The sequence below is a fragment of the Vidua chalybeata genome, chromosome 4, assembly GCF_026979565.1.
Source record: "Vidua chalybeata isolate OUT-0048 chromosome 4, bVidCha1 merged haplotype, whole genome shotgun sequence".
Classification (NCBI taxonomy): Eukaryota; Metazoa; Chordata; class Aves; order Passeriformes; family Viduidae; genus Vidua; species Vidua chalybeata.
Window position 1 is genome coordinate 34,841,334 of NC_071533.1, and position 23,248 is coordinate 34,864,581.

General features: G+C 40.0%; 1 protein-coding gene across 1 annotated transcript; it reads right to left on the reverse strand.

Moving 5' to 3' along the window:
• Positions 1 to 5,255: 5,255 nt before the first annotated feature.
• Positions 5,256 to 23,195, reverse strand: LONRF1 (LON peptidase N-terminal domain and ring finger 1). The gene is made up of 12 exons (XM_053941252.1): positions 22,514 to 23,195; positions 16,425 to 16,543; positions 14,565 to 14,687; positions 13,824 to 13,970; positions 13,080 to 13,317; positions 12,904 to 12,994; positions 11,941 to 12,055; positions 11,286 to 11,407; positions 9,577 to 9,735; positions 9,307 to 9,469; positions 8,805 to 8,954; positions 5,256 to 6,495 (listed from the first exon to the last, which is right to left on the reverse strand). The coding sequence occupies exons 1-12, from the start codon at positions 23,109 to 23,111 to the stop codon at positions 6,337 to 6,339; spliced, it is 2,184 nt and encodes a 727-aa protein (XP_053797227.1). The 5' UTR covers positions 23,112 to 23,195; the 3' UTR covers positions 5,256 to 6,336.
• Between the last annotated feature and the right edge of the window lie 53 nt (positions 23,196 to 23,248).

The following is a 23,248-nucleotide window of genomic DNA, read 5'->3' on the forward strand; positions in this document are numbered from 1 at the left end:
AAGGTGTCTGGATCTGGTACTGGGTGATAAGGTTTAATGGTTTAGGGGTTGTGATAGTGCTGGGTGGATGGTTGGACTGGGTGGATGATCTTAAGGGTCTCTTCCAGTGTAGAGGACTCTATGATTCTATGCTGTATTTGTGGAAGCAGTGACTTCCAAGTTAAGATCTTCAGGATTGTGTTTTTTTTTTTAGCAAGCAAACTATTTACCAAATTAGTACTTGCCTGCATATTTGCCAAGGCACATGTGAAAGTATGCCAACAGCTCTCCTGACAAGACACTGATGTTAACTTCAACTAGCCGGAGAATTAAGGGGTGAAGAGTCCATGCTCTTTTGTTGGCTTGGGTGAGTGAATTGGATCATCTTATCTTGTAATCAGACAAGCACCAGAGCCAACAACTGTAAAGTCTGCCCACTCAGCTGCGTAACAATACACAACCTGAGGGTGAAGTTACACAACAGGTGAAGGTGTAATTTCCTATTCGGCCCTACCCAGCACTACACTGGGTGTTGGCTCTGATGGGTAGTCAACCTGACAAGCTTACTAGCCACCTGACCACCCTTGCACCATGCTGGGATACAAAACTACAGCCAGCCACTGGTGTCTCTTCAGCCCATAGTGCTGTGCTGTCTGTAGTCCTCCCCTATGCAATAACAATTAGTAATAGATGATTATTTGAGTCCTAACACCTGAAATACTCTGTTTGGTCTCTAGATACTTTACTCACATTACTTTAACCTGGATTATACTAACTTCATTTGTAATTTCATGTGCCAATTTACATGAGGCATGAGCATGCTAAGTGCTTTAGTTGCCATAGAGATGGTCATTCTTCAGCTTTTGGATGGGGTGGGTTGTTTGGGGGGGTTTTGTGCAGTCTGTATTGAACTTTCTAGTTGCAAATCCTTGCTTGAACAGTTGCCTTGCAAAGAAGCACCAGGATACAGCAGCTGACATCAAGAGTGCACTGCTGTGATCAGCAGACAAAACCTGCAAAGTCTGTCATATCTGCAAGGATTTTCTGTAGCTGCCCTTAAAGCCAGCTGCCCTAAAGGTCAGCTGTTTAGTTTAGCTGACACTTCTTCACAAAGCTTTTGCTGTGGAATGAAAATACTTCCCTTTGATTCAGCATTCCAACTCTTACATTGATACAATAAACTGAAAATTGCTCCAATCAGAAATTGCTCTTGTAGCATTTGTGCTTTTTTGGTCCAATTTTAAAAACAATCCTAACAAATTCTTGAATAAAAAAGAGCTTTTATCTTCACAGAAATTATTATGTAGAGAAGTTAATGAAGTTTATTTGTATTTGGCAAATTGAGTTGAAATACCTGTAATTAAGGTCTTCTAAGCATGTGCTGTGGAACCTAGGACCCTGAATTAGATCATGCCTAGTTAGCAGTTACCTGCTTAACAGTAAATGTTCTTTAAAGACAACAGCAAAGAAGAGTTTGGACTTAGCAGAGGGAAGTGCTAATGGCAGAACTTCTTTTACCTCCTACACTGCTTCAGGTACAGGTGAGTGGCAGCTAATGCTCAGCCTTGCTAGCATAATTTCATTTCCACAAAAAAAGCCACACCCAAAGAACCCCCATTTTGTAAAAGTGAGGGGAAAATCAGTCATGGCTCACGCAGGCTTGTCCTTCATCCACAGCTCAAATGTTAAAGCATCTATCCAGAACACTGAAAGTATGTTTTTAACATCTGCTGCCTGTGGGGAGCTGTAAAAGTGAATTGAAGGCCTAAGAGAGAATGTGCTTTAAAAAACTTCTTGGGGGTGGCATTAAGGTAGTCCCTGCTTTAAAGGAATTCATACCCAAAGAAAAATCATGATTGTTCCTCCACTGGAGTGCACATTTGTACCTTTTCTTACAGCCTCAGTGACTTCTTTAATACTGCAACTCAATTGTGAATTAGTGATGGAAATTCTGAGCCATTTTTTAAAATAAAATCAGAGGTGCCAGTTGCACTGTATTTGGATTGTGTTGCAGTTGGCATGGCCTGTGCATTTTCAGATGACACTTCCTGTTCAAAACTTCCAAAAGCTTACACATGATTGCTTTTTGGGCTCAGGCAAAAATAAAGTGTAAATGCTGGAGCACTCAAGACTTGTTTCAAAGTATGTACTAGAGGAGAAAGTAAGAAAAGTTTCATCAAGGGTTAATAACAAAGACCCAACAAAAACAACCACCAAAAAAACCCAATACAAACTCAGAATTTCCTGCAGAGCTGAAATGCCTCTAGAATTGTATTGCAGTCCCAGTTCCCAGATCCCTGTTCCACTTGTGATCTAAATGTGTGCATTCGAAGCTCTTCACTGTTGCTGTGCAATGGCTACCTGGGTGAGAGGGACCTAAAGCCACTTCAGCATTTCCTCTTGCACTTTTGCAAAAGCATTTTAGATCTTAACAGGGCAAAACAGCCTCTTACTAACCATCCTTATCAGGATACATGAAGTTGGTGTTCCAGTCAGGACCTCAAAGCACATCTATCCACACAAAAGCTAAAATGCACTCCTCACGTTAGAACAGCCACCCTGCTACTGGATCCCCTTCCTAGTGGAGGAAAGGACAAAATATAAAATTTCCCTCAGTTTTTAGAAGAGTGCTTTAACCACCACAGGCATGCAGAGATCTGTGGGAAAGGAAGATTATGACCTCCCCTTTTCCACCCCACTGTCTCAGTTTGTTTCCTTAAGCGAGCTTGACTCTAGAGCGTTTGGTTTCTGCCTTGGGAGTCTCGTAGCAGGCCTCAGGCAGGTCCTGTTGTCTCTCTTCTGTATGATAACTATGAAATGTCAGTTCAGCTACAATGGGCAGCTTTTTTCAGGACAGGATTTACTTCCTGAAGGGTACTCCCTGAGTGCAAAGGTTATCTTAGACAGACTTGTTGTTCCCTGTGGGAGGTAAAATTCAAAACTTCTTTAGGAAGGAATGAAGATGCATTTGCACAGAAGTTGGTAAAAGAATGAACTGTAACAGCTTTTTTCTCTCTCTCTCCCCTCCCGATGACAGATGTCATCACCAGTAGGAGGATATCTTCACAGAAAAATAGTACAGCAAATAAGCTGCCAGAAGCTTAACAGATGCTTGGGAATATCAAGCATTAAGTTCAAGTCTTTTTCAGTGACAGAGCTTTTCACAGAAAAGAACGGGCTGTCGTTCACTTGGTGCTTCCCAGACCCCAGGATTTTATCCAGCAGGCAGCTGAAGCATCTGGTGAACAGGTCTGATATGCTGGCAGAGGAAAGAGGATGGGCTATGGCCCCCACAAGGAACCCTCAGTCAGAATCAAGTGAGGGCTGATGGCAAGAGGGGAAAAGAGAAGGAAGAAGACAAGAAAAAAAAGAAGAAATATTGCCCCTCCCCTTACAGCACTGTCAGGGAGAAGCTAGTAGCCCACTTTGCCCCTCCTATGGCTCTTTATGCTGTTAAAAATATTCTGACAGACCAGAAAGCTCTTGAGCGCAAGGAACCAACACTCACTCAAAAAGACAGTATAATTAAGATGCCAAGCTCCGGAGAGCTTGTTTGGATTGGAAAGTGACTGTATTTGTCTTAGTACGGCACAGCCTCTGGCTTCCCATTACATCATTTCCCTTTTTTGACATTAAATGGCCAGTTTCATAGCAAGTACAGGTTTGTATTAGGTATGCTTTAAAAGCTATTTCCAGTATAGAACATCCTTCCAACTTACTTACCAAACAAAACCAAACACAACCCAATTCCAGCTGGAATTGTGAAGACATCCTTACCAACTACGTTCTCTCTAACACTCAAAATATTTTGTCCTAGAGCCTATCATATGTTCATAGGCATTTCTGACTCAAATTTAACTACGTCACTTCTACAATCATGAGTGGATTTTTTTTTAAATCCATGGTGAAATCCTGCTACTTGTCTTTGCTCGTAAAAGCAGTTAAGAGACATGAGCAGACAGGAAAGCATAACTTCACAAAAAACAAGGGTCAATAGACTCTATTTTGTTTTGTTTTGGTAAAGGCCTTAGAATATCTTAAATCCTATGATTAAGCATTTTACAATTTTACATTTTACAGCTTTAGGGTTTTTTGGGTTAATTGTGGAAAAGCACATAAATGAAAGGATAATGGAGAGATTGCAGCATGATACCATGACTACTATCTTCCTCAAAAAGGTATTTCATCTACTAAGTGGAAACCCTTCCCAGTATAAATCCAGTTGTAGATAGCCAGGTCATTACAGTCAAAGCCAGTACTCAAAAACATCTCAGCCTTGGTGAGGTGCAGGCCAGGCAGATGTGGTTTGGCTACTGCTCCGGACAGTGCTCAAAGGCAACCATTCTCTCTGGGAGCTGTCCCTGCCCCAAGTGTCAGGTGAGTAGAGCCTGGTGCTGTGGGGCTCCCTCATGCTGCTCCCCAGGACTCAGGACTGTGTGCAGGTAATTCTACCCTACTATACTGTCTCATTTGTCATTAATGCAAGTGAGTCTAAAGCACAAATTGAGTATCTAGCAGATATTTACCCCACCCACATGTACTGATGCAGAGCTCCAAGGAATGGGTTAGATCACCTAAAAAACCAAAAAGATGACCAAGTTTTGTAAAGCATATAGCAGTGTTTGAATCTGGCCTCGTCTTTCATGGGCTTCACAGCAAACATCTTTCTACTAATGTTCTTGCCAAAGAAAAAAAAATCCTGCCACCTGCATTCTTAAGAAGATCATGGTGATACAAAGATTAGATTTCTAAAGGTATAGCATACAGAACTGGAAAAATAGATGATTCCCTTTCTTCTTTTATTGTGCAAATAAAGATTTCCAAATATTCACCCAGGACTTTAGTCATACCCTAAAGGGGAAATTTACTCTAGATAGAAACTGATATTGGAAGATGATCCAGCAGATTTCAGGCTGCCTGTAATATCTCCAGCCTTGAACTCCAGAAGAGAACAAGGCCAGAGTATGACTAGCAAGTCAGTGAAATACCTCACTGATCTGCCAGGAGAGTTTCCTACAACTTTTATGTTTTGCAAAATGCAAACTTCATACGTGATTTAAATAAAGTAGAAATAAAAACAGGACATGAGGAAAAACTTGTCTGACAAATAATCAGTCTCAGACAGCTACTATGATCAGAAACAGATTATGAACATAACAGTTATGTAATGAAGTGCTCACAACCTTAATGTAGGTTAAACAGCAGCTTCTGGATTTACTTAAGATCCCAGAATATGGAAAAGGAAAGTGATTTTAAGTTTCTGATAAAGTTAAAAATATTACAAATTTTTAGCTTTTATTGAAAATTAAATATATTAGCAAAAGCAAGATTTAAGAAATATTTTACAAATGATTTACATACAAGAAAGCCAGTATCAGACATATTCACAAATATGCAAACCTTTAATTACAAAAGTACCTATTGGCAGCATGATGCTAACCTTGCCACTGCAGTGTGCTCTACTATTTATATGAATAAGGCATAGAACTCACATTTGCACCAACTTAAGAAGTTCAAATAAAACTTTAAGCTTTTGAATCCTGGAAGCACAATCCCCAATAGACACACGCACACTTAACATTTCTTCTTCTAAGCTCTACAAACTAAGTGTGTGCTCTGGAAGAATAGCCTGAAAAGCCCAGTAGAAATGTAACTGGTACTAGCATTTAGATTTCAGTTTCCTCTTTAAAATGTACAGGCCTAAGTATGTAAACCATATTCACAGTTTAAGTATTTTTAGACAGAAGTACCTTTTTTTTCTGCATTTGTTCCTTAAAGTTGGCTCTCAGCTCAGCATACAGTTCATGTCTCCTGTTTTGTGATGCATACATTTACAAGATAACTTAAAAAAATCTGTGCCATATTCATGGTCAAGTTAGTTAAACAAGAGTAGTAATATCCAACTGTGACATTCAATACTATATTTCAAATATTTGTGCAAACAGCAAAAAAAACAGTTGTCTGAGGCAAACATTTGCAAAACCTTTATTACCTCCTCAATGTTGTAAACTTGGACTGTCAGCCTTAAGTCCTGCACTTCCACAGCTTAGAAAAGTCAATTCCTAAAATGATCAAGTCTCAAAAAGGTTCTTTTCTACATAGTGCAAATTTTAATGTAGATAACGTGAAAAACGTATCTAGCTGGATTGACTTTGTGCAATAGTCAGTGGTCTTCTCTCATAGTTGAGGAAAGTGTGCATCCAATGAACCATGTGGTTCAGGAAGCCAAGAGGGTGGAGAGAAAAAACAGTTCCATTACACTTCTCAAACCAGTGCTAGATGTGCAAAGGCAGCAAAAATTCCAGCTGCTACTACAACCAGAACAGAGTAACTCTTCAGGAAGACCCAGGCGGTTAGTCACTTGGACTGGTCTCTAGAAAAATAGGTGAGTATATGTTGGATTTTTATCAGTCGGTCTTTTAAAGACATCATGGAGAGAACTGACAGCTGGTACCTGGGGTCTACTGGGAGAACAGCTAGAAGCCACCAACACCAAGCAGGACCATTGGGCATTGCCTAGAAATAGAACATAAGCTGGTTACCAATAACCAATGTCGTACAGTTGACTACCATGAAGACATCAAAAGACAAAGTCATCAATGACCAAGACTACTTTAAAAATTGATACTAACTAGAGAATTCCAGATCTATGAGATTAGAAGAATGCTGAAAGGATCTCTTTAACTGAGAAGTCAAACGAAGTACACTTAAACTAAGCTTCTAAAGCAATAATTTTTAAGACAACATAGGAAGCTCATTCATTCTTTGGGAAAAGATGGCTAAGTACAGGACAGCCACCCAGTGACAAACCTCTCTGATAAAAATTAAATCTAATACTTGTCATGCTGTTCTTAAGGCTTGAATATTCTTGAAGCCTAAAGTTTTCATTGTAATTACTTTTATTGATGGACTTCTCTGTCACCTCCCAATTCCACTCCCTTTCTCATTACCTTCTAGACAGAGCAGGACTACTTAGGAAGTTTCTTCGAAGCAGTTAGAACTGTAACTTTTTCCTGTCCTTTAATTACCACCAGCAACCATTAGATGTCAGGCCTTGAACTGGACTTAATACACCTCAGTAGAGGTCCTACCACTGCAGAGAATATTAAGTACCTCAAGTGCTTTGCAACATTGTTACTGGTAGTGGAACACTCCAGGATAACATTTCCTCACTTACAGCTGTTACGACACAGCTGACACACTTGTGTACTATTATAAATCTCAGGTTCACACCCACAGTATTGCTACCCTGCTAATTATACTGGTTTTGCACACATATTCCACTTTCCTAGTATGCTGTTTTAAATCTATTTTTATTAAATTGTTCTAAAAATCCCTTCTGACTTCATGCACTGGCCTCGACAGCATCTACAGTCCCCTCAGACAGGTTAATGTGGTGAGACCCCACAGAATAGGGAGGCCAAAACCCTGTACACTTTAAACCATCTAACAATATTGCAAAACTACCAAAATCCTGTCACCTTAAATCGTTTCTTATCATTACAGTCCTCTAATGACGTCCAGTTACCTAAACCTAAGGTTTAGGTACCAGAACCTCATCATTAACAAATGAGAAAGCCCTTAAGACCTTGTCACTCGAAGGCACGGGTACACATGTACTTCCATAGATGCCAGTATTGGATGGGTACCTGCTCGGTGTGCGGGACCTGCTCTGCACTCTGCTGTGGACTGCAACCAACAAGCAGTCGCTGCAGAACAGTGACCAGAACAATCCTCTGCACCAGCTAGATACAAGTCTAAAACCTTTGGAATGACAACTCATCCGTGACTTCACCTGGACCTCAAGAGTCAGACACTTTAAGGACATTACTACCAACAGGAAATGCTACCTCTGATAGTTTTAAATGCCACCTCTGATAGTTTTTAAGTTGGTTGGTTTGTCACGTTCAAGTTGTAAGTTATAAATAATTAGCCTGCAGCATGCCACCCAGTAAAATTGTGCCTTTGATAACTCCTAGACATGATCATAAAAATTTTGATAAGACACACCAATAGCTATAAAGATTAGGCTTGTCAAGTTTAATGAAGAATTTCATTCTCCTTGTACTATGTTTGCTATCCTCTCTGCAAAGGCCCCCGCAGAGGGATAATAAACACGGCTTTTATATTTTGGAAACAGAAAGGAGGAGCTATGACGGCGAACAGCTGGACTGTGAGCGTCACAGACTCCTGACTTTAACCTGGTAAGCCTAGAGAGGGCACTGAGAAGAGGAGGGATCTGGCTACAGAGAGCAGGTGCCAGCCTATCCCTGATGAGAATGCAAGCAGGTAGCTACTGGCACTGAGCTGGGCAGTAGCCAAACCTCAGTCAATCAGGTTCGAAGTGGAGTGTTTTGAATAACCTGTATAAGAGTTGTGCATGCCATTAAAGCTCCCTCTGGTGCATGAACTCCGATGTTGTGCTGTCTTTCTGTCTTCCCTGACTGCGACGGATAAATACAGTTTTATAGAAGTATGTAGCACATGGGTGAGGGACAAGCTCCCCTCAGAAAATAGAGAGCTTCTTCACTTTGAATTCTAACAACTTTACAAAACTAACAGTTTAACTGTTATTGGAACTTAGAGTGGTTTCAGTTTACTGGTTTTATTTCCACATCAGCATTATCATCCTTTCCTGGAGAAACTGCTGACCAGTGACAGAATTGCTTTTTGTTGCTCATTGTAAGAAAAACAAGGTGCAAGCCTTATTGTCTTTGAAGCTGGAGAAAAAAGTGGGTGGTTTTTTTTAATACTTAGCAGTTGGTAGTAGGGCTTTTATTTTTTAGAAATAAGGATCTAGTAATGAATATTAAATGATGTCTCACCTGTATATTTTCCTCCCTGTCAGGCATTGGTCCAAAGTGCTGAAGAATTTGAGTGCGAAATTTGTTTCTTAAGTTTTGGAACCAACTGCAGGCCTGATTGTAAACGAAATTGTGCAGCTCTCTCAATTTCTTTAGTTCTTCATCAGCAACCTGCAGGAGGAAGGTTATGAAAATATGATTAGTGATAAAGAAACAATTAAGAGGTTTAAGCTAAAATCAAAAACCACTCACTTTCAACTATATTTAGATACATTTCTTGTGTTCTCCATAGTCTTGAATGCTATTGACTGAATGGTAAAGAAGTATTTTGATATTTTTTAAGTTACAGCTTCAAACAATAGTTGAAAAAAAACCTATTGTTTTCTTATTTGTTTTATAATAATAAAAAAAATTTAAACTAGCATCTAGGGACCTAAAATTTGAAAGAGAGCTTTCAAGAACAAATCAAGTAAAAATCTTGATATATTAATACTAGTAAGTATTTAGACATCATTCTGCATACCTTAACATCTTCCAAATATTCAATGTCTGCAGTGCAATAACCATCTTTCATCCCTCTCCGTAAAACTCTAAATCTCTTTCCACCAATTGTATCAACAACAGACCGTCCATCAGGTAGAAAATGAACGTTCCTAATTTGCAGCATGCAACCATAATCTGCAAAACTAAAAACAGACCTTGTCAGTAATGTAATTACACACTTCTGAAAAGACGCTTTTTGTAATTAAAATGACAAAAGAGATGGAAGCTTAGAATTAGGATGTAAACCTACCCATTTTGAGAATCACTTATGCACATCCCAAACTGTTTAGTTCCAGTTTCCATACTCCTGCGAATCATGAGTCGGTATCTTGGCTCAAATACATGTAGAGGACAAGGCACAGTAGGATATGCCATAGTGCAAACAAACATTGGAACATTCTTGGTCAAGCTTCAAGAGAACATAAAAAGAAATATAAGCCTTCAAAATCTGAACATTGAGCTATGCCCAGACAATACTTTTTTTCAGTATGTCTGCTATGTTTGAGGTCATAAAGCACTCTTTTCAAAGTCAAAACATGTTGTAGAAAGTTTCATGAATAATAAACCCACACAGCAGTAACAGCGGCTGCAAACCTATGTACCAATTTGCATACATACTGGAGAGAAAGACTCACTGTTATCTAGGTAATGAATACCTAGTCAGTGAATGATGGCCTCTGTTTTGGGGTGGGGGTGTCAGCTACTTTTCCATTTTTGCTTTAGTTTGAGCTATAAAGGCAATTAAGTCCTCAGAGACACAGTTTTCCTGTAAGTAAAAAGATGTACTAGTAACTACATAGTAGCTAGGTCACAATTTAGATTATTTTCAAGGAGGGACTCCAGATCACAAGAGGTAACCAGTGTCTAATTTGCACCTTGCAATACACCTCAGCAGACATAACTGAAAAACAAAGTATTTTTTAATCCTATTTTATAAAGTATAGTTGATAGTAGATACAATCAAATTATCATTAAAACATTACTGGGTTTTTAATTTTAATGCCTTTCAGACTACAAAACCTAATTCTACTGGATGGATTCTGTTAAATAAGTTGCAGGAGCTATAGTGTTAGTTTTCTAGCATTCATATCTACAATACATGATGCTCTATGTATTTTAAGAACTCTCTGTGAGATAAACATGTTTACAAAAAATCCCAACATTTTTTTATTACATCTATCTGTGTAAGATGAATGTCTATCATTAATTACTTTGCAAGAAATTCAAGTCTCTGAGACTCTGAAGAAAAATGAAGACAATTTCATTAACAGCAGCAAAACTAAAACCAAAGCTCCCTGACAGTGCACCCAGAAAGAGGAATGGAAGGGGAAACATGTTTCATAGAATCATAGAACAGCCTAGGTTGGAAGGGACCTTTAAGATCATCTAGTTCCAACCCCTCTGCCGTGGGCAGGGACACCTTCTACTAGATAGGTTACTCAGAGCCTCATCCAACCTGGCCTGACCAACCTAGTGACCTTCTATGATGGAGTTACAAGGGAAGGGCTACAGATATCATTTTATCTGGAATTCTGTAAAGAGTTCCCCTCAATGTCCTCTCCAAATTGGAGAGAGATGAGTTTGATGGGTGGGCTGTTAAATGGATAATGAAGGGTTGGATGGTTGCACCCAGAGGGTAGAGGCCAATGGCTCAGAGTCCCAGTGACCAGCAGTGTCCCTCAGGGGTCCATACTGGGACCAGCACTGTTTAATGTCTTCATCAATGACACAGACAAAGGGATCCACTGCATCCTCAGCAAATTTGCTGATGACTCCAAGCAGAGTGGTGTGGATGGCACAACTGAAGGATGGGATGATATTTAGAGGGACCTGGACAAGCTTCATACTTCTTCTTGCACCCATAATATATCACAGTTAATGACTGTAAAAATAATAAAGTATTTGTAAAATGGATATCCATCTTAATTTCTCAAGTTTTTTTCAAGACAGGAAGCTTACTTGGAGTGTTCTGCAGTTTCTTCAGCATGAATTCTTTTTCTCTCAAATAATTCATCAGACAAATATTTCATTATTAATTCCTCCAGCAGTTCTGTGATACTGTATTTTCTGCTTGCAAGGTACTGTAAACAATTTAAAAAAATTCTTTTCATGTATCTTAACAAAAGGCTTGAGAAAATGCAGATTTTTTATAAAAATATGATCTATGAAATGTGACAAAACTCATGAAAGCTTAAAGCTCTGAAGTTTTTATGTTTCATTAATTAAAACCTAATGATACTCTAATATTTGAAAATTAGATTCTCTGTGTAAGTTCTTAGTGTCTGACAATTTGAATGTCTAACTCAGTTTGTAACTCTATGTTTACCAGAAACAGAACTGATTTCCCAGGATATACAGTCATACCAACAGGAAAAGTGTATAGAAATCACAGAGAGGTTTAACTGAATAGATACCGAAGTTTTCAAATATGCAGGATTGAATTACACCACTGAAGTAAACGGTCACAGAAACATAAAACCTCTAAGACCCTGAGACCCTTTTCCATTCTAGCAGTAATCCATAGCCCAAGCAAATCCAAGTTGTTGGGTTCAAGAGAAAAAGCCTTTAAAATGGTACAGTATTTGTACTTGTGAGCTTTACTGAGAAACAATACCTCTTTCAAGCTCTCCTTACAGAGTGGACACTGTGGAGCATGATCTAAACACCGTTCCAAACAACCTTTGCAAAAAGTATGTCCACAAGGGGTTGTTACTGGCTCAAAGAATAGCCTGAAACAAAATTATTAGAAGTTAGATGTCATGGCCAGTGTGTGTTTTTCTAAAAATGTCAGTGATTAATCTCTTGAATTTTTAGAACTAGTTATCCTATAACGAAGTAAAGAAACAATTAGTCCCAAGTCTCCTTATTCTACTTTTTCCTCTGTACTGCAGTTTGTTTCCATTTACTGCAACACTCACTGCTTTGTTTTCTGATGAAGCTGGACACACTGCAAAATTCTAGATAACTAAACATTTACAATATACAAAGATTTTGGTCTCCTACATAGAGATTCAGAATACACAGAACTACGTGATTCTTAGAGAAATTGTGTAGTTTTAACAGCAGTATTACATATTAATAACATAACTATGAATACTTTAGTATACACCATATGTTTTACGGTATTTATTCTGAAAATCAAGATTATTCAGTAAGATATTCAAATACAACATCAGCTACATTTAAATGGACTAACAATCTGAAGCATCTATGTCTCCCAGACAAATACAAGGTTCACAATACAAGGCTATGCTTCTAAGCATTAACCTTCCCAAAATAAGTTTTATTGATTGAAGAACCCCTAACATTTAATCACAAAAGATCCTGTCCTTTGATGGTGACCAGTTAACACTGCCAAGTTTAACTAAAAGGGCAACTTGATTAAAATAGCCCTACAGTATACAGCATTGTAGCAAGTGACACTTAAATACACATTTAAGTGCAGGGATAGTGAAAAGCTGCAAATTATTGACTGATATCAGAACTCATAACAACGTGCAAGTACCTCAGTTTGTACCTGTAACAGATATGCAACCAAGCATCTGTAGCTAACACTGAATCAAGGACAAAATCTTACCTCATACATAGAGAGCACTCAAAATCTGATACATCAATCAAATCCCCTGGGATTGTTCCAAAAGCCAGTGTCATGTCCCTTTTTGTATTTTCTAAGGAAAAGCAGGAGAAGATACTTCTTCAGAGAAAGTCACAAGGCAGTAAATACTTCAAATTTCACAGTAAGTGACTGTTTACCTCCTTGCTTTTTGTGTTTGTTTCTTCCATCTTCACATACAACTGTATCCTGTTCTGAAAAGGAAAGCTTTCTCTTTAACAAAGCACCTTTTCCTTGGCCAGAGAGGAGGGGTTCAGAAGACACTCTCTTTAAGCCATCTTCCTTGGCAAGGTCTTTTGCTGAGTTAAGAGCATGGGCAGACTGTGCACGATTTAAGCATCCACTCACAGGCTCCAGTACATCTGATCCTCCTAAACTCTGTAACAATAAGATGAACCAAACTGTATTCTAAGAGTAACACAAATCTAAGTATGTGAGACATGACTGTGCAAAGATATATAAGCCAAACTGATACTCACAGTTAGTGGGTACCTATTAGTTACTTAGAAAAATTTCTAAGTTCAACACGGTACTCAAATTGTCTTAGCATTAACAATTCAAAAATCTTCACCCGCTTCAAACAAAACAAAACAAAAAAATTATATTTCTCTTTGTGTTGAAGTCCCTAATATCAAACTTCAGTACCTTCTAATACTGTATTTATTACTCATTCTAGTGAATGAATAGTAATAAGGAGTTTAGAATGAGGAGTTTTAACACTACAAATGAAAATAAATTACTCCCAAACCACACTTCTTTTCCTCCAATTTAGCCAATTACATAAAATCAGTATTTACGCTGAAAAGTGTGATAAATCAGGCTATCAGTACATCTGATGTATACACATCAGTCAAAGACACAAGTTACTGTAGAGTTTTTATTACCTGTGGAGGACAAAGCTGTAAGTTGCAGTAAGATGCAGTCACCTCAGAACCAAGTATAAAAGGTTTATTTCTAATATGGGGTGAATTCCAAGCAGATTCCTTCAGACTCTCACCTAACTTCTCTGGTGACAAAACATCACACAATATCTAGAAAAAACAGCTCAGTGTTAATAACAATGAAAAAGAATCCAGACATACCTTTGTTATAAATTTACATATCAAAAACTAAGAAGGTAATCTACATGAAGTTATTCTCATGAACAGATCTCTACTCAAGCAGTAACTGTGAAGGCAGAGTTGAAAACAAACAGAAACCTACACACCTACATTGCTAAAGAAATTTATCTAGAAAACTTTTCTACTACAAGTCAAACAGAGTTAGACATTATCAATTCAGTATTATGCAGCTTTTCAATGTAAATTTTTATTATCATAGAAAAAACTATTGTGCTCTGGGCACAGAGGGTTTTAACTTAGAAAATTTCACTTGTTGCCTGCATTACAGTTTTCTACATATTCACTTAGTAACTTCAAATGCACATGTACTTTTCAAGATGTAAAACATGTACATTGGGACTAACTCTTCAATGTAGTATGATTTAAGAAATATCAAAAGGAATCTGCCACCTGAATGTTTTCTGTATATAAAGAAGATTTTAGATGCTCAAAGTCTCTCATAATGGGGTGTTTCATAAAGGAGTCAAGTCAGAGATGGGAATCCACTATCATAAATAAAATTACCTTTTCTACTTCTAGCTTGGCTGGAAGAAAGTCCTCATCAAGGGCTAAGCACTGTAGAAACAGTTGTAAGGCATCTCCTACAAAGCCAGAGTCTTGCAGAACTTTTCCTTTCTGAAAGTAAACCTGAGAAACAGATACCACAAAGACATTTGTAGAGAACAGGGGGAACTGCAGTATTGATCTTACAGGCATTGCAACAGTGTTAGAATTAGAACCTGCCATGAGAGAAAGAATGCAGCTTTAACAAATTTGAACTGTGCACAGTGTGCATGATCCACATCCCTTACAGTGTTTAAAAAGAATCATGGGATAGGCTGGTGTGAGTCTTCTTCCAGTTAACTTGTTTTGCCTTATATAAAGGGTTAAAAACCTCTCTAGTGCTGAATTCATAGCCCTTAATTTGCCTCTTCTGTGAGCCTTTGGAGAGGAAGAAGAGGGACGGGAAATGCAAATTATTACATAACCTCACACAACAGCTTAAAGAATACTTTTTTTTTTCCCTCTCTTTCATTAAAAGTCTTATGGTTCCAGCCTTCAGAAGGGTGAATACAAATAAAACAATCCACACAACTGCTCACCCCTTACATACATCTCAACCTATACTCTTAAAACAAAACAATGTGCTCTCAGAATTAATTGCTTCTTCCAACTACATTTTATGCTTGAACACTGGACACCAGCTAGAAAAAAAAAAACAAAAACCTGTGTATTGTTTTCCTTGAAAGAAAAAAAAGAGGGAGGAAAGACTACCGGATTTTGCTGAACCAACTCAAAAGTAGATGACATTGGAACTCAGAATTTATCTCAAATTTTAAAAGTTGCACTGACAGTAATAGAAATAGTTAAAGTTAGATAAAACCAACAGGTATAAAAAAAAAGTTAAAACAACAATATCAATTTGTATAAAGGAATATGGATAATGGACCAAAAACAGAACTTAAAAAACAAACAAATAACCAAAAAAACCCCAACAACACAAAACAAAACAACCAAAAAAGACTCTACCAAACCCCAGAATGCAGTTTCTACAGAATGACTGACAGTATGAACAGTGACATCTGTTCAACTAGACTCTCAGGTGAGACACACATCGTCTTTGATGGATTTGGGCAGCTTCCTTTAAGATGAATTCTGAAGAAGGGAAGTTTGCTAGTCCTCCTCTTACGGAGAGTTTATTTTCCTACAGAGGTAAGGACTGTTACAGGAATCCATCCATCAAACCAAGCTCAGTTACGTGAAGTGATGCTTCTTTCCAAACATATAGAAAAAAGTAGACAGTACTATCAACACTGAGAGGTGAAAAGCAGGAGGCGCTATGAATTTGCAGTAGCCATGGAATTGCTGAACACAGGAGAAACCAAGATAACTGCAGTTATCTCCCTTGAGTGGCAAGATCTTGCTGCTCCTGCTGAGTTCAGAGTTTAGACAGTGCAACAACATGCATTCTGAAGACCACAGACGCCCCAGCTGCCTGTATTACTTGCAAAACTCAGTTCCCACTGAGTTTATTTAGGCTTTTTGAAGATAAACTTTTCAAGCTAAAACAGCAAAGTGTCCCTCTGTTAACAAAAATTAACAACTAAACAAAACAAGCCCCAAACCCCAGCTGTTACAGGTTACATCACCATGAACTATTCCAACTCTCAGTGTATTTGTCAACCAGCCCTAACCTGCCATACTCATCAGGAGCCTGTCTCATACAAGTTAACTATTTTAAACATGACTTTTAGCATTTTGCGTGTCTTAAGAGATAACATTTAAAGTAGCTGGCTTAGATTTTTAAATCAATGCAAATATAATTTGGCATTTATTAATTTTACAAACAGAATATTGAAAAATGATGAGTTCATATCAACTTACCTCTGGCCAATTTGGCATTTTGGAAATAACAAAATTTAGATCTTCAATAGCTGTTTTATATTCTTGGAGGCCAACATATGACTCAGCTCTGTAAATTCTTAGCATCAAGTCACTGGAATCTGCAGACAGAAATTAGGCAAAATCTTTTAAAAATAAGAATTCTGTAATTTTTAATTAAATTTGCTTTTATAGTGATATGTCATAATTACAACTTTTTGTACAATACTTACATAATTATTGGAGTACCTTCTCCCTCACTCCCTAGTGTTTGGCTAACAAAAGTGGCAGTAATTCCCAGTTTATGTCTCATAAACTAAAGAACAAATTTTGGAACCTGATGTATCTTGCAGCAACAAGAAAATTTTCAAATACTGAACAGAGAGGCTCAAAAAGCACTGCTCAGTACTGCTGGGACAACAAAAATTGAGGACTAAGTATACTTTACAGTATAACCAATCAAAACCACAGAGACCTCGGAATACAACACACTTGTATTAAAAACCTAAGTATTATGAAGTTTGCTTTCAAATACCCAAGTTTTTCTGCAGACTGCAATTTGTTTTTATAGTGTCTGACCCCTTCTGACTAAGGCTGGAGATGCCACTTTCACTGTGGCATCCATCTGGGAGGTACCAGAACCAGGCCCTATCACTATGTGATGAAAATAGATAGCCAATTCCAGAAAGCTTTTAGCACCAGTTGGTAGCCCTGTTGTAAGGAGCTGTAGTAGTGGAACTTCTAGAGTGGGAAAAAAGCAGAATGTGTTTAGTAAGACCAAGTTCCCATGTCTGACATACAGCCTTTTGCACTTTCAGTACAGCAACCTCTAAATGGGAAGGGCACCTGTTGCATCCTGGGACGCACTGCCACTGAGACCCATCTCCTTGCCACTAAAATGACAGTTTTGTAACACAACTAATTGCAGTTGCTGCTTGGAAAAAATGCCAGAACACTGTTTTGATCTTAATTGTTTTTTAAAATAGACCTGGTTTTCACTGAATGAGATAAACTAGTCAAAGGTTGGTCTACTGTAAACAATAGTAAAACCAAATACTTCTTTAAGTTTGTTTCAAAAAAGGTTTGGAGGCTATAATTTCAATTTAATAATCTTAGTTTATTCTAGATGTCTAGTATAACTTTTCATAGATTTGCAACATTAGCCCATTCTACAGTTAGAATGGCATACTGGCCAATGTTCCCATAGACTGTAACACACTGCTTTGTATTTAGATTCCCAATGCTACATTTAAAAAGATCTTAATGTAAAAGAAAGGGTCAAGAAAATCAGAGAAGAATTCAATTAGCTGAAACTAGAGTGTCTTCCTGATTTGTCTTTCTTTTGAGTTGACAGTTCCTCCTCAAACATAAATATTGCCAAAGCTGGTTTGTTTCAGTTTCTTATTCCACATAATAAAATGGCTGTTTTAACTGAAATCCGGGAAACTCTCTTTGTCTGAGTAAAACACTAATCCTGCAAGCAGAACAACTCTGAAGCCTGATTTCCTGTGGCTGTGTTTTGTGATGCTATAGCCTAGCAAGGTGAGAGCTCAGATTAAACTCTTCAGATAGTTTTTTGTGTTGTATTTGACTCTTTGGTATCCAACAGAGTTAGAAGCAAATCGAACTCCTTTGTCCAGAGGCAGCAATAAGTGCAGGTCTTTGTTCTCTGATAAGCTGCCTATTTGCACAGAATCAGAGGAAGCTCATCTGTTTCTGACTTTCAAGTGCAGAACATGACCTGAGGAACTCTGAGCCTTTTTTCCTAGGGGGAAAATGAGGGCTAGTTCAAAGATAAAGAAGTGAGTTCAAGTCTACAGTGGTTGGGCATTTTACCCACTTTTTTTTTTCCAAGAGAAGAGCATGATTCCAGCTGAACTAGTACAAAACAAAGAGTTTAGCTGAGATCCCAACTCTGCTGCTGAACATACAAACAGTCATTGAATGATCAATAGATATGACAAACTGGGTCTGAATATTCAGAAGACCCGAGGTAGATGATTACTAGTAGTGTTCCTCAAAGCTTAGTGTTGGGGCCAGTCCTTTTAATATCTTCATCCACGATCCAGACAAGGGGATAGAAGAGTGCATCAAAAGTTCACAAATGACACAAGTTGGGTGGAAGTGTTGACCTGCTGGAGGGCAGGAAGCCTCTGCAGGGGGATCTGGACAGACTCAATCAATGAGCCAAGGTTATTGGTTTGAGGTTCAGCAAGGCCAAGCGCTGGATCCTGCACTTTGGTCACAAGAAGCCCCTGCAGTGCTATAGACTGGGGTAAAAGTGGCTGAAGAGCTGCTCAGTGGCAAAAGACCAGGGAATGCTGTTCGACAGCAGCTGACCATGAGCCAGTGTGTGCCCAGGAGGCCAAGAAAGCCAAAGACATCCTGGCCTGTATAATGATTCGTATGGCCAGCAGGATCAGGACAGTGATTGTCCCCCTGTACTCAGCACTGGTGAGGACATGCCTTGAGTCCTGTGTCCAGTTCTGGGCCCCTCACTACAAGAAGGACATTGAGGTACTGGAGCAAGTCCAGGGAAGGGCAATGCAGCTGGTGAAGGCTCTGGAGCACAAGCTGATGAAGAAAGGTTGGGTTTAGCTAGGAGAAAAGAAGTCTCACGTGGTACCTCATCACTCTTTACAACTACCTGAAAGGAGGTTGTAGACAGTTGTGGGGGGGTTTGGCTATCTCTTCTCTCAGGTACAAGCAACATAATAAGAGGAAATGGTGTCAAGGGAGGTTTAGTATGGGTATCAGGGAATATTTTTTCACTGAAAGGGTTGTCAAGCATGGGAACAGACTGCCCACAGCAGTGTTAGAGACACCATCCCTGGTGGGATTTAAAAATATGCAGATATGGCACTTAGGGACATGGTCTAGTGACAGACTCAGTAGTGCTGGACTAATGGTTGGACTTAATGACCTGAGAGGTATTTTCCAACCTAAACAATTCTCTGTTTTTATCTCAATTTACAGATCCAATTTTTTAAACCAAAATTTAATTTCTAGGTTTTGTTACAATGAAAAAACAATTTTGCAATGTTTTAGCATATATTTTAATGATTTTCAGCTAAAGAGAGGATGCAAGCTAATTTTGAATCTTTGGCTCAAAGCAGAAACATAACTAGTTATAAAACTTTCAATTTCAATGACCAAATATATTGTAAATTCAGAAATCACTCACTTCTAGCATCCCAAAGATAAATGATTTTAACAAAAAAAATGCACAAAGTATTTGCAGCATACAGCTGTATGTATGAATTGTTATTATTGCATTAACAGGAAATTATACAAAGGTGTAGACACAAGAACACATTCAATATGCTTCTAGAGTTTTATATTATTTCCAAAGCATCTGCTCTTACTGCAAGTATAAACATACCAATAAACAGACCACCTCTGATCTGATTCTGCATGCTTTTTATATGGTTCTTAATATGCCAAATTTTTCAAAATAAAAGACATGCACATCAAAAACATTACGTAGAAATACTTTAGGGCACAGTATTTATTAACACAGTACTACAGGGCCACGCTAACAATCAGAGCTGGAACACACAACCCTTAAGAACCAAAAGAACTGGGCTTATTTAGCAGAAAGTAATTCCTGAAAGCATTGGGAGAGCACAACAGCTTTTCAGAATCCAAAAGAGGGTTACCTAGAAGACTCTACTGAAGTATGCAGTGAAAAAACAAAAGAGACAATGGTTATAAACCAAAACAATGTCAGTTAAGACTTGAAATAAGGAAAAGATTTTTCACTATGAGGATAATTAACCTTTGACCAGGTTGCCCAGAGAGGCTGTGGAATTGTCAGTCTGTAGGTTTCATGATCCAGCTGTGCAAAACCTTAAGCAAACTGCTCTGATCATAGTATTCTGCTTAAACAGGAGACTGATTGCTCAACATATCTCCTGATGTTCACTCCAGAAGGAATGAGTGAGATTCAGATCAAATTCAACACACTAGTGGTGTGTTTCAGGACACTTGATTAAAGGCAAGCTGCACTTGTATTTTAATTTGAGAGATCTCCTTTACCTAAGACATTTGAGTCGAGGTTTAGCATCAATGTCTTATTTAGGACAGATTTATGTTTATCACAACTTTTTCACTATGTGCATTAAAAAGAAACAGATGAAGCAGCAGTAAGGAAACACTGAAATGGAACATGAATTATTTTAAACATTAATACATTTCTTATGCTACATCTTTTCCATCTCCAAGAGTCTTCAAAATTCAAGGTCTGAAGGAAAATGGAAAGTATACCAGCAGCTATTAATTTATCTATTGGCCTGGAATCATCTTCAACTCGTAGCTGTGAATCCACAGTTCTAAATTCACACTTAACATACATCTACACTCTGACGCCCAAAGTTCTTCAGTATCTTTTCCAGAATATGTGTAATGTTGTTAATTGTCAGGATTGGAGACACAGGAAAGACCTGTACAAGTGGACCTTAAACTGAGCTTCTAATACTTAATTCTAGCACATGTACTACTGAACTTGAATAAAATTTTGAATAAGTATCACAGCTGGTAAGTATACTCAAATTTCAAACCCATTTTGAAGCCAAAAGAAGATACAGATTCACATAAAAAAGAATCAAAATTCTTTCCCCATATTTAGGAATACCTAAGTAATACTCTTAAATCCATAAAAGAAAGATTAACAAAAACTGTGTAATTATTTCACTCTTTTATTCCTTCAAAGCAGTCTTGAAACATGAAACAGGAGCCCTGTAAACATATGTGATCAGTACCAGATTCATCAATTTTACCCTGAAAACTACTGAGATTTCTTTGTGACCTGTATGAGTCAAAGCTGTACTTCAGGAAGAAGTCTGCATCTTATAGTTTCAAGATTTAAAATCCATCCTGTATCCTACACTTTGGAAACACCCTGTAAAATAAAGTAAAATCAATAACCAAAACTGAACCCCTTAAAATTAGGTTGCCAAAAAGCATATAAAAGAGACCTTCGACTTAATCCCACCTACATTGAGAACAGTTTATTCTGGAGCTAGACCTAATGTATCTCCCCAGAACAGATTGGAAGGATTAGACTTATGCAAGCTTTTGGTTTTTTTCCTCCACGGCAGACAACTGTATAAATGTAATACACTTAATCTGCAAAAATATTAATTTCTAAATTACTGAACAGAAAAAAAAATCCTGGTATAATTCATAACAGAACCTCCCATGTCACCAGGTGTTAAAATCCATATTCAAAATAACGAAGGAATCCCTCGCTGGATCCATCTAGGTGTATCAATCACACAATTTTGACTCTCTCTATAAAGAGTAAACTTTGAAAAATTGAGTGTATCTTAAGAGTCCATGGTACCAGCCAGAGACATATATTGCGACGGATATAGGATAGCCTAAAAGCGTGACTCTACCTCCCCTCTTTGGACCCTCTTCAACACTATATAAAACTCCAACCACACCCACCTATGATGTCATTGCCATTACACAACCTGTCCCCCTCCGTGCCTGTCTGCTTATGCAACTCGGCCCGGCCTGCTGGGAATTGTCTTGGTGACACTTAAGACTGAAAATAGGTCTCTCTCTCAGGAAACAAGGTTAAATACACCAACGGAATTTCTCTTTGCCCGCGCACAGCGATTACCCAACACAAAACGAAGCTTAGCCCACAGACTTCTCTGTAAACACGTCCCACAGAAGCGTGGGCCCTCCGTCCACACGACGGAGCCCATGCGGGACGCTCCCCCACGCCTCTGGAGTAAGCAAAAGCAGGTGTACCCCACTACCAGGCTGGGCGCTCAACCAAGGGCCGGGCAGCTGCACGTCCCCTCCACTCCGCTCTCCCAATGGAGAGGTTCCTCGAATCCCTTCAAACTCGAGAAAACTTCGGACGCTCTTCATCGGCCCGTGTCGATCGCTGACGGTCCCGCCGCACTCGGGGATAAGGGCACATCCACCTACTCCACCACACCCCCAGCCCCACGAGCCTGCCGCCCCGGGCTACTAGCCCGTCCCGGTCCCGCCGGGACACGGGCGGCACGGGCGGAGACCGCGCGGCTCTGGCGGGCGGCAGGGGCGGAGGAAAGGAGCGCTCCCCACAGCCTTACCTGCTCGCAGAGCCTGGTTGGCGGCGCCCAGCGCCTCTCGGAAGCGGCCCTGGGACAGCAGCTCCTCCAGCCGGGTCCCGGCCCTCGCCCTCTCGCACTCGCCCGGGAACCACTTCTCCGCCAGCCGGTTGAGAACGACGCTGGTGCGCAGCGGGGCCGCGGCCGTGCTGGTGCCCCCCGCCGGCAGCAGCCAGTCCCGGCAGCGGCGGCAGCGGGCCCGCAGCTCCCTGCGGAGGCAGCGGCGGCAATAGGTGTGCCCGCACGGGACGGTCACCGGCTCGCCCAGGAACCTCCGGCAGCCGCAGCAGCGCAGCGGCCCCTCGGCCCCGCGCTCCCGGCCCCGGCCCGGCCCCTGCCGCAGGCGGTAGTTCAGCACCAGGCAGTCCACGAGGGTCCCGAGGCGCTGGGCTCCGCCGAGGGGGCCGAGGCACAGCGACGCCAGGGACGCGCCCACCGCTTCCTTCAGGCGGCTCGCGGGCACCAGGCGCGCCAGCAGCAGCTCCCGCTCTTCGTCCGCCCCCTCGCCAGGGCCCCCGCTGCCGCCCGGCTCCGGCGGCAGCTCCGAGCCCGCGGTGGCGGCGGGAGAGGACGCTGCCATCGGCTGCGCGGCTGCGGCGAAGGGGGTGTGGCGCTCCCGCTCCGGACGCCGGGATGGGCTCCGGGCTCGGCGCGGGCGGGGGGCGGGAGGAGGCGGGGGGAGGTTACAAAACACCGCTCCACGCGCGCGCCGCCAAC